Source organism: Aegilops tauschii, chromosome 2 (genome assembly GCF_002575655.3).
Source record: "Aegilops tauschii subsp. strangulata cultivar AL8/78 chromosome 2, Aet v6.0, whole genome shotgun sequence".
Taxonomy (NCBI): Eukaryota; Viridiplantae; Streptophyta; class Magnoliopsida; order Poales; family Poaceae; genus Aegilops; species Aegilops tauschii.
The window spans coordinates 473,134,514-473,151,094 of record NC_053036.3 but is presented as its reverse complement, the minus strand read 5'-3'; the positions used below and the strand labels follow the sequence as shown (position 1 = coordinate 473,151,094).

Below are 16,581 nucleotides of genomic sequence, written 5' to 3'. Positions count from 1 at the left end.
ATATATTTGTATCATAATAATGTACAAGATCAGTGGCGGAGCTGGAGGGAGGGGGGCTGCCCCCAGCCTTGGATCAATTCCTGAAAAGAAAATTCTAGAAGGGATTAGATTAGATTTTTTTTAGCATTTGGCCACCCAAACACTGATGATTTATGTTCCGCCCTCCAGTGATTTTCGGCTAGCTCCGCCACTGTACAAGATCACCATTACATTGCTAATCATGAGTGACTAGAACCGTATGTACAAGCTGTTGACGCAGACTAGCTAGTATCAACTATGACAAACAAGACGGTTGAGGTCTTCCGTTTGTCGATCCACCATGGCAACGCCAGCCTCCAGACGCGCGAGCACGCGTTTGTCATCAAGCAGCTCTGGAGTGAAGAGGTTCTTCCAGCCGGTGCACCACGCGTCGGCCTCCCCCAGCGATGGCTTCGCGGACTGCAGCCAATGGCGCAGCGCGCTCTCCCATTTGCCGAAAAACTCTTGTTCTAGGATCGACACCACGTCTTGAGTGCGCACGAGGGGCGTCCACTCCATCACCGTGCGGAACTTGACGTCGATCTGCTTCGGGGGCGTGATCCTCAGCTGTTGCAGCCACCGTGTCATCCTAGGCAAGACGTGGCGCCGGGAGAAGATTTCCCAATGCGCCGGGTCGAAGTAGTCCTTCCATGGGGAGATGGTGTCGTAGCTGCCGCCGCTGATCTTGCTCTCGACAATGCCGTAGAGGCTCTCCGGCAAGTTTCCGATCAATGGAAGCCACGGACGTAGCCAATGGTCACAGCCCGGGTTCCACACCGGCTCCCACTCTCGCGCTTTCATGGCCATCCTGGGCGCGAGAACCCGCTCGACGATGTGCTGCACGGCGGAGGGAGGCAGCGCGGCCCTCCACGCCCCCAGCGCGCGCTTCCCCTGGAGCACCTCCTCGGACTTGACGATCGCCGCCAGCGCGTCCGCCGTCTCCGCGCTGTCGTCGCCCTGAAGCCTCACGTCGCGCAGCAGCGCGAGGGTCTTCTCGCAGCAGTCCCGTTCAAGGCGCAGGGCTCGTGAGGCAGCCGCCCACTCGCCCCACTTGTGTCCGGCTGGCAGCGACGCGGGCGCGCCCGGAAGGCCGTTGTCGTAGGGCTTCTCGGAGTGGCCGATGCCGGCGTTTGAAGAACGCCTTTCGGTCTTTATGGGGACGATGATGCCTTGGCCGTGCGTGCCAAGACCCGCGCCTTCCTTGTAGTTCCACAGCCGCATCATCTTGGCCACCGGCGCGGTGGTGCGCGCGAGGCTGCCCGGCATCTTGGACGGGTACGAGTCGTCGTCCTTGTCGAGCAGCGCCGCGTTGAAGCTGCGTTTCAGCAGCGCCATGGCCGGCGTTGCCAGGCGAGGAGCAAACACGGAACGTCGCTAGCTATTTGGAACCGGCCGGCGCGCTGTTCGTTCGGCGACTTCGGCTGATGCCTAAGAGAGTCACACACATATGGTACGTACGTACGCATCATTATATGGTTAGCTAGCTAGGCCGGCTGTTCGACGCTAAACCGAATCCGTCTTAGAGACGAGCCTTGTTTTGAACACGTTTTCGAGTCTACCAAAGCATCTTTGTTTACTGAGATATTTTTGTAGTCGTGTTTTTCTTTCTTTCTATGTGAAGTGAAGTTGGATATGCTTTCCGCAAAAAAAAAAAGAAGAAGAAGAAGAAGATGATGATGATGATGATATGCACAAGGCATGTGACCGTGTTGAGTGGATTTTTTTGAGAGGTATGACGGAAAAACTTGGGTTTGATGGTGGTTGGATAGACATGATTATGGCTTGTGTATCCTCTGTTAGATACAAAATTAGATTCAACTCCCAAAAGACAGAGATATTTTCACCCACTAGGGGAATTCGGCAAGGGGATCCCCTCTCCCCATACTTGTTCCTTATTTGTGCTGAAGGATTGTCCAGTATGTTGCAGTTTGAAGAAAAAGTTGGTGGCATAGATGGGATTAGAGTGTGCAGGAATGCACCGTCAATATCACACCTTTTATTTGCTGATGATTCTCTAGTTCTCATAAGAGCAGATGTGACGAATGCAACTTCCTTACAAAATGTACTGGATACCTATTGTGCAAGTTAAGGACAAATGGTAAGTTTGGCCAAGTCTAGCATTTTCTTTAGCCCTAATACATCGATTGTTTCAAAAGCATAAATTAGCCAGATTCTTCATATTGACACAGAGACATTATCTGACAAGTATCTTGGGTTACCAGCAATGATAGGAGCTGACAAGAGTGGTTGTTTTGGGCATTTCATTGACATAATTAAAGCAAGATTGATAGGTTGGATGGAAAAGCAACTGTCAATTGGAGGCAAAGAAATTTTATTAAAATCAGTGACACAGGCCATCCCAGTCTTTGCTATGTCGGTCTTTAGCCTTCCAAAAGGGATTTGTAAGGAAATCACAGATACTATTGCACAATTTTGGTGGGGTGATGATGAAGAGCACAAGAAAATGCATTGGATGGCCTGGTGGAAATTATGTATTCCGAAAAATGAGGGAGGTATGGGTTTCCATGATTTATATTCCTTCAACTTAGCTATGCTAGCTAAACAGTTCTGGAGACTCATCACTAATCCAGATTCCTTAGTTGCAAAAGTCCTAAAGGCGAAGTATTACCCCAATGAAAGTCCGTTGGATGCTACCGCAAAGAATGGGTCATCTTTTATATGGCAAAGTTTTCTAAAGGGCCTTGGAACGTTTAAGAAAGGATATGTATGAAGAATCGGCACGGGTAATGATGTAAATATATGGAGGGATCCTTGGATACCCTCAAGCTCAGATTTTAAGGTGATTACACCGAGAGGTCACTCAAATCTTACAAAAGTATGTGAACTCATCGATCCAGTGACCGGCGAGTGGGACGAACAGCTATTACAAAGTATTTTCTACCCCATGGATGTTAGAAGAATCCTCCTGATTATATTCCCCTCAATGTACAAGCTTTTGACGACTTCATAGCATGGCAGCCCAATAGAACAGGGATTTTTTCTGTGAAAACAGCGTATCATTTACAATGGATGCACACTTATAGGTTGCAAGAAAACATGATGGAAAGGCTGGGAGGATCTACGCCTTTCGCAGTTTGGAATACCCTTTGGAAAATGCAAGTTCCACATAGAATCCAGATTTTTGGATGGAAGATTTTGCGGTGAATCGTTCCATTGAAAGCCATATTGACGAACAGACACGTTGGCTCTAATGGCGCGTGCCCGATATGCCACCAGGGTGTAGAGGATGTAAGGCACTTGATGTTCCAGTGTGTGCATGCAAAGGAAGTTTGGAGGCGTCTAGGCATGCTGGAACTCGTTGAAGATTCTATACCAGTGGATAGATCGGGCTCAATTATTCTCGAACATCTACTATCCCTTCCGGATAATCTATTCCTGATACATTCTAGAGTCAATTTCAAACAAGCACTAGTAGTGGGCACATGGTATTTGTGGTGGATCCGCAGGAAAATAACACATGATGAGCCAGTTTCATCCTCATGAAGATGGCCCATATCCATTATGTCTATTGCTGCAAATTTCCAAAATACTATGATAAAGTTGCAGCAAATGCCAGAAGCTAGATGGTGCAAACCAGACCCAGGGTACACAAAATTAAATGTTGATACAACCTTTTTTGCAAATGAAGGAAGTGGGGCAACAACATCTGTTATCAGAGATATACAGGGAAATTTCATCGCCACACACTGCAAATTTATACCTGTTGCTGCAGATGCAATTACTACGGAGGCGATGGCCATGAGAGATGCGCTAAATCTTGCCAACTCTCTTGGGCTAAGCCGGATTGAAGCCGAATCAGACTCTCTCCAAGTAATTAATTTCTGCAATGGCCAGGAAAGATGGTGGGATGAAGCTGCAGCTCTCTTTGCTGAATGTGTGGATATCAGTACATCGATTAAGAAGGTCATTTTTAAGCATTGTCTTCGTTCTTGTAATCAAACAGCGTATGTGCTAGCTAACTACTGTTTTTGTAATAAGTCTACTCTTAATTGGTTAAACGAGCCACCTGACATCATTGTTCATAAGCTCGTGGACGATGCATATATTTTATGATTCAATAAAGCTAATCATGATGGTCTTCCCTAAAAAAATTGTGTAAATTGATTACTTAATCAACACAGACGACCATTCCGACATATCAAGCACTTTCCATGGACGGTCGAACTGGAACCCACAACTAATCTTTTCATAGATATCTTGAAAAGGATTAAAATCATAGTTTAAAAAACCGAATAGGCGACCGGACCAATGAGATTGGCGGTTCAAGCTTTTAACAATCAGGCCGCCGATTCATTCGTTCAATTGCTGATTTTTAGGGCATAAAATAAAACAATTTCTATAATGATATAGCGGAAAAACAGTTCAAATTAAGGAGTTCTGTTCCTTTAATATGACGTGAGTGTGGTCTTGATGAGTTGGTTATTGGGCTGGATTTATGCTTCGGTCTCTTATCCGAGTGACCAGTGATCGAGTTGGTTAAATGAAAAAACAGACCGATCGCCGGACAGCCGGCTGAAATTTCGGCCGGTCGCCTCCCCAACCGCCTGGTTCAGCAGTTCTGGTTTGTTGGATATGGTACCGCAAAATAGCAGAAAACGGCGTCATCGTTCTCCCCTCACTCTCCGCTCTCCGATATCTATTGTTGAGAAAATCGCTAACTGGTAGCTGCTCGGTTGGCTGGCGAGTAAGAGATTAATAGGCTAATCGGCAAGTTAATCAATTAATTGGCCAAGTTATCAGTTTATCAGCTATCCGGTGACTGTACAAGTAGGAATTAATCGTCACGTTAACTGGTTAATCAGACAAATTCTTAAACATGTCCGCTATCCTTTTTTCATCGTCTAGATTTGTTGTAGCAACCTAGTAAATGTCCATGCCGTGGCAACACGGCCATCTCCGGTTGTAGTAGCTACATGGCCGGTTCCAGCAAATGGACTGCCCCGTTGTAGCAACGGTTGTCCCCACCACCGTCATCGAAGAAAGTCTTAACCCGTGCAAAGTCCCGGTTCCAGCACTGGCATGTCCCGATTGTAGCACTCTTATATGCTGGTTCCAGCAAAAAACACATCGCTGCCATGGCCGCCGAGCGCGATGCCACGACAGGTCGCAGCAAATCCCCATGCAGATTGTAGCATTTGATGATGATGTCGGTTGCAGCAAAAATAAGAACAACACAATGAATAGGCAAAATGAATAGCTTTTGCTCATCCCTGCTATTTAACTATCTTAGATTCAATAATCCAATGTTAGGCATCCGGTTTCAGGAACCTTCTAGAAGGTTCCCTGACCCGGTTTTCCTTTTTTATTTTTGTTTATCCGTTTTATGTTTTATATTTTATTTTTTTGCTTTTCTGTTTTTTATTATTTATTTTTCTTTCCAGGCTTCTTTTTTTAAATGTTCACGTATTTGTAAAATCTTTAGAAATTTCAGAAAATATTCGAGTTTTAAAAATTATTTGGGATTTGCAAAAAAAATTGTGTTTTTTAAAAATTGCTCCCGATGTTTTGGTTCACAATTTCCAGAAAATGTTCAGCATTTCAAAAAATATTCGTTATCCAAAAATTGTTCACAAGTTTTAAAACAGTTCATGTTTTCAAATTTTGTTCCTGTTTTTCAAAAATTATTCGGATTGTTTTTGCTCAAATTTTTCACAACTTTCAAGAAAATGTTCGGAATTTCAAAAAATATTCCTGTTTTATTAAATTCACGTTTCCACTTTTTCAGCAGTTTCAAAAATTTCAGATTTTTTTTTCCAAATTTTGTTCGGGAGTTTTAAAAAATGATTGCATTTCCAAATTTTATTCTGAAATTTCACAAAAAATTTCGTGTTTTTAAAATTTTGTTCCTTTTTTAACAAAAAAATTTCAAAAGTTTTTTGTTCAAATTGTTGACAACTTTTCAGAAAATGTTTGGAAATTCAAGAAATGTTCCCAATTTTTAAAAATATTCACTTTTTTACATTTCTACTTTTCGGCAGTTTAAAAAATTGTCAAAAATTCAAAAAATGTTCTTGTGTTCAAATTTTGTTCAGAATTTTAAAAAAATGTTAATGTTTCCAATTTTGTTCTGTAATTTCACAAATTTTTCATGATTTTAGGTAAAATTTATTTCTAAAAAGATTCTTCACTATTTTGAAAAGTATTTGCAGTTCGTAAAACATTCAATTTTTTTTCTTAAATTGCGTTCAAAATTTTCAAAAATATTGGGAACTTTGCTGGGCGGTTGGTTCTCATTGATTTTCGCTGTGTTAAAACATTAAAGCTTTGCTAAATTCTTCCGGTAGTTGGGCATCGTCAATAGGATGATGTACTGGGTTCCATCCCCCCGCTAGCATACTTTTTTTAGTAGCTATAATTCGCAATCGCAGCCTGTCGCTACCTTCATGGGCCGGCCCAAGTCGTATCCCCACTGTGTGCGTGCGGACGACAAGAGCAACTAGTTAACAAGCGCTCGCAGTGATCAGTGCTACTTGGCGTGCTCTCAGCCATTCATCACGTGTCGCGCTCTGGACGCTCCCTCCGGATTTTATTTTATTTTTATTTTTCCGCATGCATTTTTGGCATTTTTTTGGTTTTTTCGACGTATTGGTTTCCCCCGGTCTTCCTTAGTTTTTTGAAAAGAAAAATTTGAAAACAAAAAAATTTTAGGCGAAAAACGCGTTTTCTTTTTTTTCTTTCGCGAGAGTCATGGTTTTTCTTCCGCGAGAGGCACGTTTGTGCTTTAGCGAGAGTCACGGCCGTGCCTTTCGGAAACGGAAAAAAACACGTTTTCTGTTTTTTTTCTTTCACGAGTCACGGTTATGCTTCCGCGAAAGGCACGGTAGTGCTTTCGCGAGAGTCACGGCCGTGCCTCTCAGAAAGGGAAAAATAAAACGCGTTTTTTGTTTTTTTTCGCGAGAGTCACGGTTTTGCTTCCGCGAGAGGCACGGTTGTGCTTTCGCGAGAGTCACGGCCGTGCCTCTCGGAAAGGGAAAAATACACATTTTCTGTTTTTTTCTCTTTCGCGAGAGTCACGGTTTTGCTTCCGCGAGAGGCACGGTTGTGCTTTCGCGAGAGTTACAACCGTGCCTCTCGGAAACGGAAAAAACGCGTTTTCTGTTTTTTTCCTTCCACGAGAGGCACGGTTGTGATTTCGTGAGAGGCACGGGCGTGCTTCTTTCGGAAAGGGAAAAAACCCGTGCTCCCGGTCCGGTTTTTTCGTCCGGTTTTTCTCGTGAAAAAAAAGTTTGTCAAAACCTATCAACATGGGATCTAGTTTTGAAGATCTCGACGCGAGGAATCCAACGGTGAAAACGGTTCAAGATTTGGACGCACGGTTTAAGAGATAAAAACGTTTTGAATAAACGGATGTACGAAAAAAGGGAAAACTCCCAGGTTGCGACAAGTGGCGTGCTGCATGTGCGTCACTTGTCGCGACCTGAGAAGGTGGAGTGTTCTTTGCAACGAGTGCTCCTTAATTAGTGATTTCGGCGGACGACAATGCTACCTCTTGAGCACTGCGTTGGTTTTCCCTTGAAGAGGAAAGGGTGATGCAGCAAAGTAGCGTAAGTATTTTCCTTAGTTTTTGAGAACCAAGGTATATCTCCAGTAGGAGGCCACGCACGAGTCCCTCGCACCTACACAAACAAACAAATCCTCGCAACCAACGCGATAAGGGGTTGTCAATCCCTACACGGTCACTTACGAGAGTGAGATCTGATAGATATGATAGGATAATATTTTTGGTATTTTTATGATAAAGATGCAAAGTAAAATAAAAGGAAATAAAAATAACTAAGTGTTGGAAGATTAATATGATGGAAAATAGACCCGGGGGCCATAGGTTTCACTAGAGGCTTCTCTCGAGAGCATAAGTTTTACGGTGGGTGAACAAATTACTGTTGAGCAATTGATAGAACTGAGCATAGTTATGAGAATATCTAGGTATGATCATGTTGGAAATATGCCCTAGAGGCAATAATAAAATGGTTATTATTGTATTTCCTTGTTCATGATAATTGTCTATCGTTCATGCTATAATTGTATTAACTGGAAACCGTAATACATGTGTGAATACATAGACCACAACATGTCCCTAGTGAGCCTCTAGTTGACTAGCTCATTGATCAATAGATGGTTATGGTTTCCTGACCATGGACATTGGATGTCATTGATAACTGGATCACATCATTAGGAGAATGATGTGATGGACAATACCCAATCCTAAGCATAGCATAATATCATGTAGTTCGTTTGCTAAGAGCTTTTCTAATGTCAAGTATCATTTCCTTAGACCATGAGATTGTGCAAATCCCGGATACCGTAGGAATGCTTTGGGTGTACCAAACGTCACAACGTAACTGGGTGACTATAAAGGTGCACTACAGGTATCTCCGAAAGTGTCTGTTGGGTTGGCATGAATCGAGGCTGGGATTTGTCACTCCGTATGACGGAGAGGTGTCTCTGGGCCCACTCGGTAATGCATCATCATAATGAGCTCAATGTGACTAATGAGTTAGCCACGGGATCATGCGTTACGGAAAGAGTAAAGTGACTTGCCAGTAACGAGATTGAACGAGGTATTGGGATACCGACGATCGAATCTCGGGCAAGTAACATACCGATTGACAAAGGGAATTGTATACGGGATTGATTGAATCCCCGACATCGTGGTTCATCCGATGAGATCATCGTGGAACATGTGGGAGCCAACATGGGTATCCAGATCCCGTTGTTGGTTATTGGCCGGAGAACGTCTCGGTCATGTCTGCATGGTTCCCGAACCCGTAGGGTCTACACACTTAAGGTTCGATGACGCTAGGGTTATAGGGAATAGATATACATGGTTACCGAATGTTGTTAGGAGTCCCGGATGAGATCCCGGACGTCACGAGGAGTTCCGGAATGGTCCGGAGGTAAAGAATAATATATAGGAAGTGAGGTTTTGGCCACCGGAAGAGTTTCGGGCGGCACCGATAATGTACCGGGACCACCGGAGGGTTCCGGGGGTCCACCGGGAGGGGCCACCAGCCCCGGAGGCTTGCATGGGCCAAGAGTGGGAAGGGACCAGCCCCTGAGTGGGCTGGTGCGCCTCCCACCAGGGCCCAAGGCACAGCTTGGAGTGGAAAGGGGGAAACCCTAGGCGCAGATGGGCCTAAGGCCCACCCCAGGGCGCACCCCCCTCTCTCCCCCTCTTGGCCGCCCCCTCCATCCCAATCTAGGGCTGCCGCCTCCCCTAGGGTGGGAACCCTAGAGGGGGCGCACCCTCCTCCCCTCCTCCTATAAATAGTGGGGTTTTGGGGCTGCAGAAGACACGAGTCTCCCTCTCTCTTGGCGCAGCCCTACCCCTCTCCCTCCTCGTCTCTCGCAGTGCTTGGCGAAGCCCTGCTGGAGTGCCACGCTCCTCCACCACCACCACGCCATCGTGCTGCTGCTGGACGGAGTCTTCCCCAACCTCTCCCTCTCCCTTGCTGGATCAAGGCGCGGGAGACGTCACCGGGCTGCACGTGTGTTGAACGCGGAGGCACCGTTGTTCGGTGCTTAGATCGGATTCGGCCGCGATCTGAATCGCTTTGTGTATGACTCCACCGACCGCGTTCTTGCAACACTTCCGCTTAGCAATCTTCAAGGGTATGAAGATGCACTCCCTCTCTCTCTCACTGCTAGCATCTCCTAGAGTGATCTTGGTGACACGTAGGAAAATTTTGAATTATTGCTACGTTCCCCAACAGTGGCATCATGAGCTAGGTCTATGCATAGATTCTATGCACGAGTAGAACACAAAGTAGTTGTGGGCGATGATTTGTTCAATTTGCTTACCGTTACTAGTCTTATCTTGATTCGGCGGCATTGTGGGATGAAGCGGCCCGGACCGACCTTACACGTACTCTTACGTGAGACAGGTTCCACCGACTGACATGCACTTGATGCATAAGGTGGCTAGCGGGTGTCTGTCTCTCCCACTTTAGTCAGATCGGATTCGATGAAGAGGGTCCTTATGAAGGGTAAATAGCAATCGGCATATCACCGTTGTGGCTTTTGCGTAGGTAAGAAACGTTCTTGCTAGAAACCCATAGCAGCCACGTAAAACATGCAACAACAATTAGAGGACGTCTAACTTGTTTTTGCAGGGTATGCTATGTGATGTGATATGGCCAAAAGGATGTGATGAATTATATATATGTGATGTATGAGATTGATCATGTTCTTGTAATAGGAATCACGACTTGCATGTCGATGATTATGACAACCGGCAGGAGCCATAGGAGTTGTCTTAATTTATTGTATGACCTGCGTGTCAATGAAAAACGCCATGTAATTACTTTACTTTATTGCTAACCGTTAGCCATAGTAGTAGAAGTAATAGTTGGCGAGACAACTTCATGAAGACACGATGATGGAGATCATGTGGTGTCATGCCGGTGACGAAGGTGATCATGCCGCGCCTCGAAGATGGAGATCAAAAGGCGCAAGATGATATTGGCCATATCATGTCACTTTATGATTTGCATGTGATGTTTGTCATGTTTACATCTTATTTGCTTAGAACGACGGTAGCATAAATAAGATGATCCCTCACTAAAATTTCAAGAGATGTGTTCCCCCTAACTGTGCACCGTTGCGAAGGTTCGTTGTTTTGAAGCACCACGTGATGATCGGGTGTGATAGATTCTAACGTTCGCATACAACGGGTGTAAGCCAGATTTACACATGCGAAACACTTAGGTTGACTTGACGAGCCTAGCATGTACAGACATGGCCTCGGAACACAAGAGACCAAAAGGTCGAACATGAGTCGTATAGTAGATACGATCAACATGGAGATGTTCACCGATGATGACTAGTCCGCCTCACGTGATGATCGGACACAGCCTAGTTGACTCGGATCATGTATCACTCAGATGACTAGAGGGATGTCTATCTGAGTGGGAGTTCATTAAATAATTTGATTAGATGAACTTAATTATCATGAACATAGTCAAAAGGTCGTTGCAAATTATGTCGTAGCTTACGCTTTAGTTCTACTAAGATATGTTCCTAGAGAAAATTTAGTTGAAAGTTGATAGTAGCAATTATGTGGACTGGGTCCGTAAACTGAGGATTGTCCTCATTGCTGCACAGAAGGCTTATGTCCTTAATGCACTGCTCGGTGTGCTGAACCTCGAGCGTCGTTTGTGGATGTTGCGAACATCTGACATACACGTTTTGATGACTACGTGATAGTTCAGTGCGTAATGTTAAACGGTTTAGAATTGAGGCACCGAAGACATTTTTAAATGTCGCGGAACATATGAGATGTTCCAAGAGCTGAAATTGGGATTTTAGGCTCGTGCCCACGTCAAGAGGTGTGAGACCTCCGACAATTTTCTTAAGCCTGCAAACTAAGGGAGAAAAGCTCAATTGTTGAGCATGTGCTCGGATTGTCTGAGTACTACAATCGCTTGAATCGAGTGGGGGTTGTCTTCCAAATGAGATAGTGATGGTTCTCCAAAGTCACTACCACCAAGCTACTAGAGCTTCGTGATGAACTATAACATATCAGGGATAGATATGATGATCCTTGAGCTATTCGTGATGTTTGACACCGCGAAAGTAGAAATCAAGTAGGAGCATCAATTGTTGATGGTTAGTAAAACCACTAGTTTCAAGAAGGGCAAGGGCAAGAAGGGATACTTAATGAAACGGCAAATCAGTTGCTACTCTAGTGAAGAAACCCAAGGTAGAACCCAAACCCGAGACTAAGTGCTTCTGTAATGAGGGGAACGGTCACTGAAGCAGAACTACCCTAGATACTTGGTAGATGAGAAGGCTGGTAAGGTCGACAGAAGTATATTAGATATACATTATATTAATGTGTACTTTACTAGTACTCCTAGTAGCACCAGGGTATTAGATACCGGTTCGGTTGCTAAGTGTTGGTAACTCGAAATAAAAGCTACAGAATAAATGGAGACTAACTAAAGGTGAGATGACGATATGTGTTGGAAGTGTTTCCAAGGCTGATGTGATCAAACATCGCACGCTCCCTCTACCATCGAGATTGGTGTTAAACCTAAATAATTGTTATTTGGTGTTTGCGTTGAGCATAGACATGATTGGATTATGTTTATCGCAATACGGTAATTCATTTAAGGAGAATAATGGTTACTCTGTTTATTTGAATAATACCTTCAATGGTCTTGCACCTAAATTGAATGGTTTATTGAATCTCGATCTTACTGATACGCATGATCATGCCAAAAGATATAAGATAGTAATGATAGTACCACATACTTGTGGTATTGCCATTTGAGTCATATTGGTATAAAACGCATGAAGAAGCTCCATGTAGATGGATCTTTGGACTCACTCGTTTTTGAAAAGATTGAGACATGCGAACCATGTCTATTGGTATATATGCATGAAGAAACTCCATGCAGATGGATCGTTTGGAATCACTTGATTTTGAATCACTTGAGACATGCAAATCATACCACATGGGCAAGATGACTGAAAGGCCTCGTTTTCAGTGAGTCAGAAAAAAGAGCAACTTGTTGGAAGTAATACATTTGATGTGTGCAATCCAATGAGTGCTGAGGCACGTAGTGAATATCATTATGCTCTTACTTCACAGATGATTTGAGTAGATTCTGAGTATATTTACTTGATGAAATACAAGTCTGAAGTAATTTCAGAGTGAAGTAGAAGATCGTCGTGACAAGAGGATAAGATGTCTATGATATGATCATAGAGATGAATATCTGAGTTACGAGTTTGGTACACAATTAAGACATTGTGGAAATTGTTTCACAACTAATACCGCCTGGAACACCATAGTGTGATGGTGTGTCCGAACATCATAAATGCACCCTATTGGATATGGTGCATACCATGATGTCTCTTATCGAATTACCACTATCGTTTATGGGTTAGGCATTAGAGACAACCGCATTCACTTTAATAGGGAACCACGTAATTCCGTTGAGATGACACCGTATGAAATATGGTTTAGAGAAACCTAAGCTGTCGTTTATTAAAAGTTTGGGGCTACGACGCTTATGTGAAAAAGTTTCAGGCTGATAAGCTCGAACCCAAAGCGGATAAATGCATCTTCATAGAATACCCGAAACAGTTGGGTATACCTCCTATTTCAGATCTGGAAGCAAAAGTGATTGTTTCTAGAAACGGGTCCTTTCTCGAGGAAAATTTTCTCTCGAAAGAATTGAGTGGGAGGATGGTGGAGACTTGATGAGGTTATTGAACCGTCACTTCAACTAGTGTGTAGCAGGGCACAAGAAGTTGTTCCTGTGGCACCTACACCAATTGAAGTGGAAGCTTATGATAGTGATCATGGAACTTCGGATCAAGTCACTACCAAACCTCGTAGGACGACAAGGATGTGTACTACTTCAGAGTGGTACGTAATCCTGTCTTGGAAGTCATGTTGCTAGACAACAATGAACCTACGAGCTATGGAGAAGCGATGGTGGGCCCAGATTCCGACGAATGGCTCGAGGCCATAAAATCCGAGAGAGGATCCATGTATAAAACAAAGTATAGACTTTGGAAGAACTACTTGATGGTCGTAAGGCTGTTGGGTATAGATGGATTTTAAAAGGAAGACGGACAATGATGGTAAGTGTCACCATTAACAAAGCTCGACTTGTCGTTAAGATGTTTTCCGACAAGTTCAAGGAGTTGACTACGATGAGATTTTCTCACTCGTAGCGATGCTAAGAGTCTGTTGGAATTATATTAGCAGTTACTGCATTATTTATGAAATCTTGCAGATAGGATGTCAAAAACCATTGTTTCCTCGACGATTTTCTTGAGGAAAGGTTGTATGTGATACAACCAGAAGGTTTTGTCAATCCTGAAAGATGCTAACAAGTATGCAAAGCTCCAGCAATCCTTCTAAGGACTGGAGTAAGCATCTCGGAGTTGGAATGTACGCTTTGATGAGATGATCAAAGATTTTGGGTTTTTACAAAGTTTATGAGAAACTTGTATTTCCAAAGAAGTGAGTGGGAGCACTATAGAATTTTTGATGAGTATATGTTGTTAACATATTGTTGATCAGAAATGATGTAAAATTTCTAGAAAGCATACAGGGTTATTTGAAAAGAGTTTTTCAATGGAAAACCTGGATTAAGCTACTTGAACATTGAGCATCAAGATCTATAAGGATAGATCAAAAACGCTTAATAGTACTTTCAAATGAATGCATACCGTGACAAGATTTTGAAGGAGTTCAAAATAGATCAGCAAAGAAGGAGTTCTTGGCTGTGTTACAAGGTGTGAGTATTGAGTAAGACTCAAGACCTGACCACGGCAGAAGAGAGAGAAAGGATGAAGGTCGTCTCCTATGCTTTAGACGTAGGCTCTACAGGATGCTATGCTGTGTACCGCACCTGAAGTGTGCCTTGCCATGAGTTAGTCAAGGGGTACAATAGTGATCCAGGAATGGATCACATGACAGCGGTCGAACTTATCCTTAGTAACTAGTGGACTAAGGAATTTTCTCGATTATGGAGGTGGTAAAAGAGTTTGTCGTAAAGGGTTACGTCGATGCAAACTTTGACAGTAATCCGGATGACTCTGAGTAGTAAACCGGATTCGTATAGTAGAGAAGTTATTTGGAATAGCTCCAAGTAGCGCGTGATAGCTGCATCTACAAGATAACATAGAGATTTGTAAAGCACACACGGATCTGAAAGGTTCAGACCCGTTGACTAATAACCTCTCTCACAAGCGAGATATGAACAAACCCCATGGGTGTTGGATTCATTACAATCACATAGTGATGTGAACTAGATTATTGACTCTAGTGCAAGTGGGAGACTGTTGGAAATATGCCCTAGAGGCAATAATAAAATGGTTATTATTGTATTTCCTTGTTCATGATAATTGTCTATTGTTCATGCTATAATTGTATTAACTGGAAACCGTAATACATGTGTGAATACATAGACCACAACATGTCCCTAGTGAGCCTCTAGTTGACTAGCTCATTGATCAATAGATGGTTATGGTTTCCTGACCATGGACATTGGATGTCACTGATAACGGGATCACATCATTAGGAGAATGATGTGATGGACAAGACCCAATCCTAAGCATAGCACAAGATCGTGTAGTTCGTTTGCTAAGAGCTTTTCTAATGTCAAGTATCATTTCCTTAGACCATGAGATTGTGCAACTCCCGGATACTGTAGGAATGCTTTGGGTGTACCAAACGTCACAACGTAACTGGGTGACTATAAAGGTGCACTACAGGTATCTCCGAAAGTGTCTGTTGGGTTGGCACGAATCGAGACTGGGATTTGTCACTCCGTATGACGGAGAGGTATCTCTGGGCCCACTCGGTAATGCATCATCATAATGAGCTCAATGTGACTAATGAGTTAGCCACGGGATCATGCGTTACGGAACGAGTAAAGTGACTTGCCAGTAACGAGATTGAACGAGGTATTGGGATACCGACGATCGAATCTCGGGCAAGTAACATACCGATTGACAAAGGGAATTGTATACGGGATTGATTGAATCCCCGACATCGTGGTTCATCCGATGAGATCATCGTGGAACATGTGGGAGCCAACATGGGTATCCAGATCCCGCTGTTGGTTATTGGCCGGAGAACGTCTCGGTCATGTCTGCATGGTTCCCGAACCCGTAGGGTCTACACACTTAAGGTTCGATGACGCTAGGGTTATAGGGGATAGATATATGTGGTTACCGAATGTTGTTAGGAGTCCCGGATGAGATCCCGGACGTCACGAGGAGTTCCGGAATGGTCCGGAGGTAAAGAATAATATATAGGAAATGAGGTTTTGGCCACCGGAAGAGTTTCGGGCGTCACCGGTAATGTACCGGGACCACCGGAGGGTTCCGGGGGTCCACCGGGAGGGGCCACCAGACCCGGAGGCTTGCATGGGCCAAGAGTGGGAAGGGACCAGCCCTTGAGTGGGCTGGTATGCCTCCCACCAGGGCCCAAGGCGCAGCTTGAAGTGGAAAGGGGGAAACCCTAGGCGTAGATGGGCCTAAGGCCCACCCCAGGGCGCGCCCCCTCTCTCCCCCTCTTGGCCGCCCCCTCCATCCCAATCTAGGGCCGCCGCCTCCCCTAGGGTGGGAACCCTAGAGGGGGTGCACCCTCCTCCCCTCCAATAAATAGTGGGGTTTTGGGGCTGCAGAAGACATGAGTCTCCCTCTCTCTTGGCGCAGCCCTACCCCTCTCCCTCCTCGTCTCTCACAGTGCTTGGCGAAGCCCTGCTGGATTGCCACGCTCCTCCACCACCACCACGCCGTCGTGCCGCTGCTGGACGGAGTCTTCCCCAACCTCTCCCTCTCCCTTGCTGGATCAAGGCGCGGGAGATGTCACCGGGCTGCACGTGTGTTGAACGCGGATGCACCGTTGTTCGGTGCTTAGATCGGATTCGGCCGCGATCTGAATCGCTTCGTGTACGACTCCACCGACCGCGTTCTTGCAACGCTTCCGCTTAGCGATCTTCAAGGGTATGAAGATGCACTCCCTCTCTCTCATTGCTAGCATCACCTAGATTGATCTTGGTGACACGTAGGAAA

At 44.6% G+C, this 16,581-nt stretch overlaps 1 protein-coding gene across 1 annotated transcript; it reads right to left on the bottom strand.

The window, feature by feature from the left end:
- Positions 1 to 270: 270 nt before the first annotated feature.
- On the bottom strand, positions 271 to 2,487 carry LOC109742172 (septin and tuftelin-interacting protein 1 homolog 1-like). The gene has a single exon (XM_020301259.3). It carries the CDS (start codon positions 1,351 to 1,353, stop codon positions 271 to 273), a length of 1,083 nt encoding a protein of 360 aa, XP_020156848.1. The 5' UTR covers positions 1,354 to 2,487.
- Between the last annotated feature and the right edge of the window lie 14,094 nt (positions 2,488 to 16,581).

Bases quoted from the DNA above. Each gene is read 5' to 3' on its own strand.
- LOC109742172 (XM_020301259.3), bottom strand. From the start codon at position 1,353: ATGGCGCTGCTGAAACGCAGCTTCAACGCGGCGCTGCTCGACAAGGAC.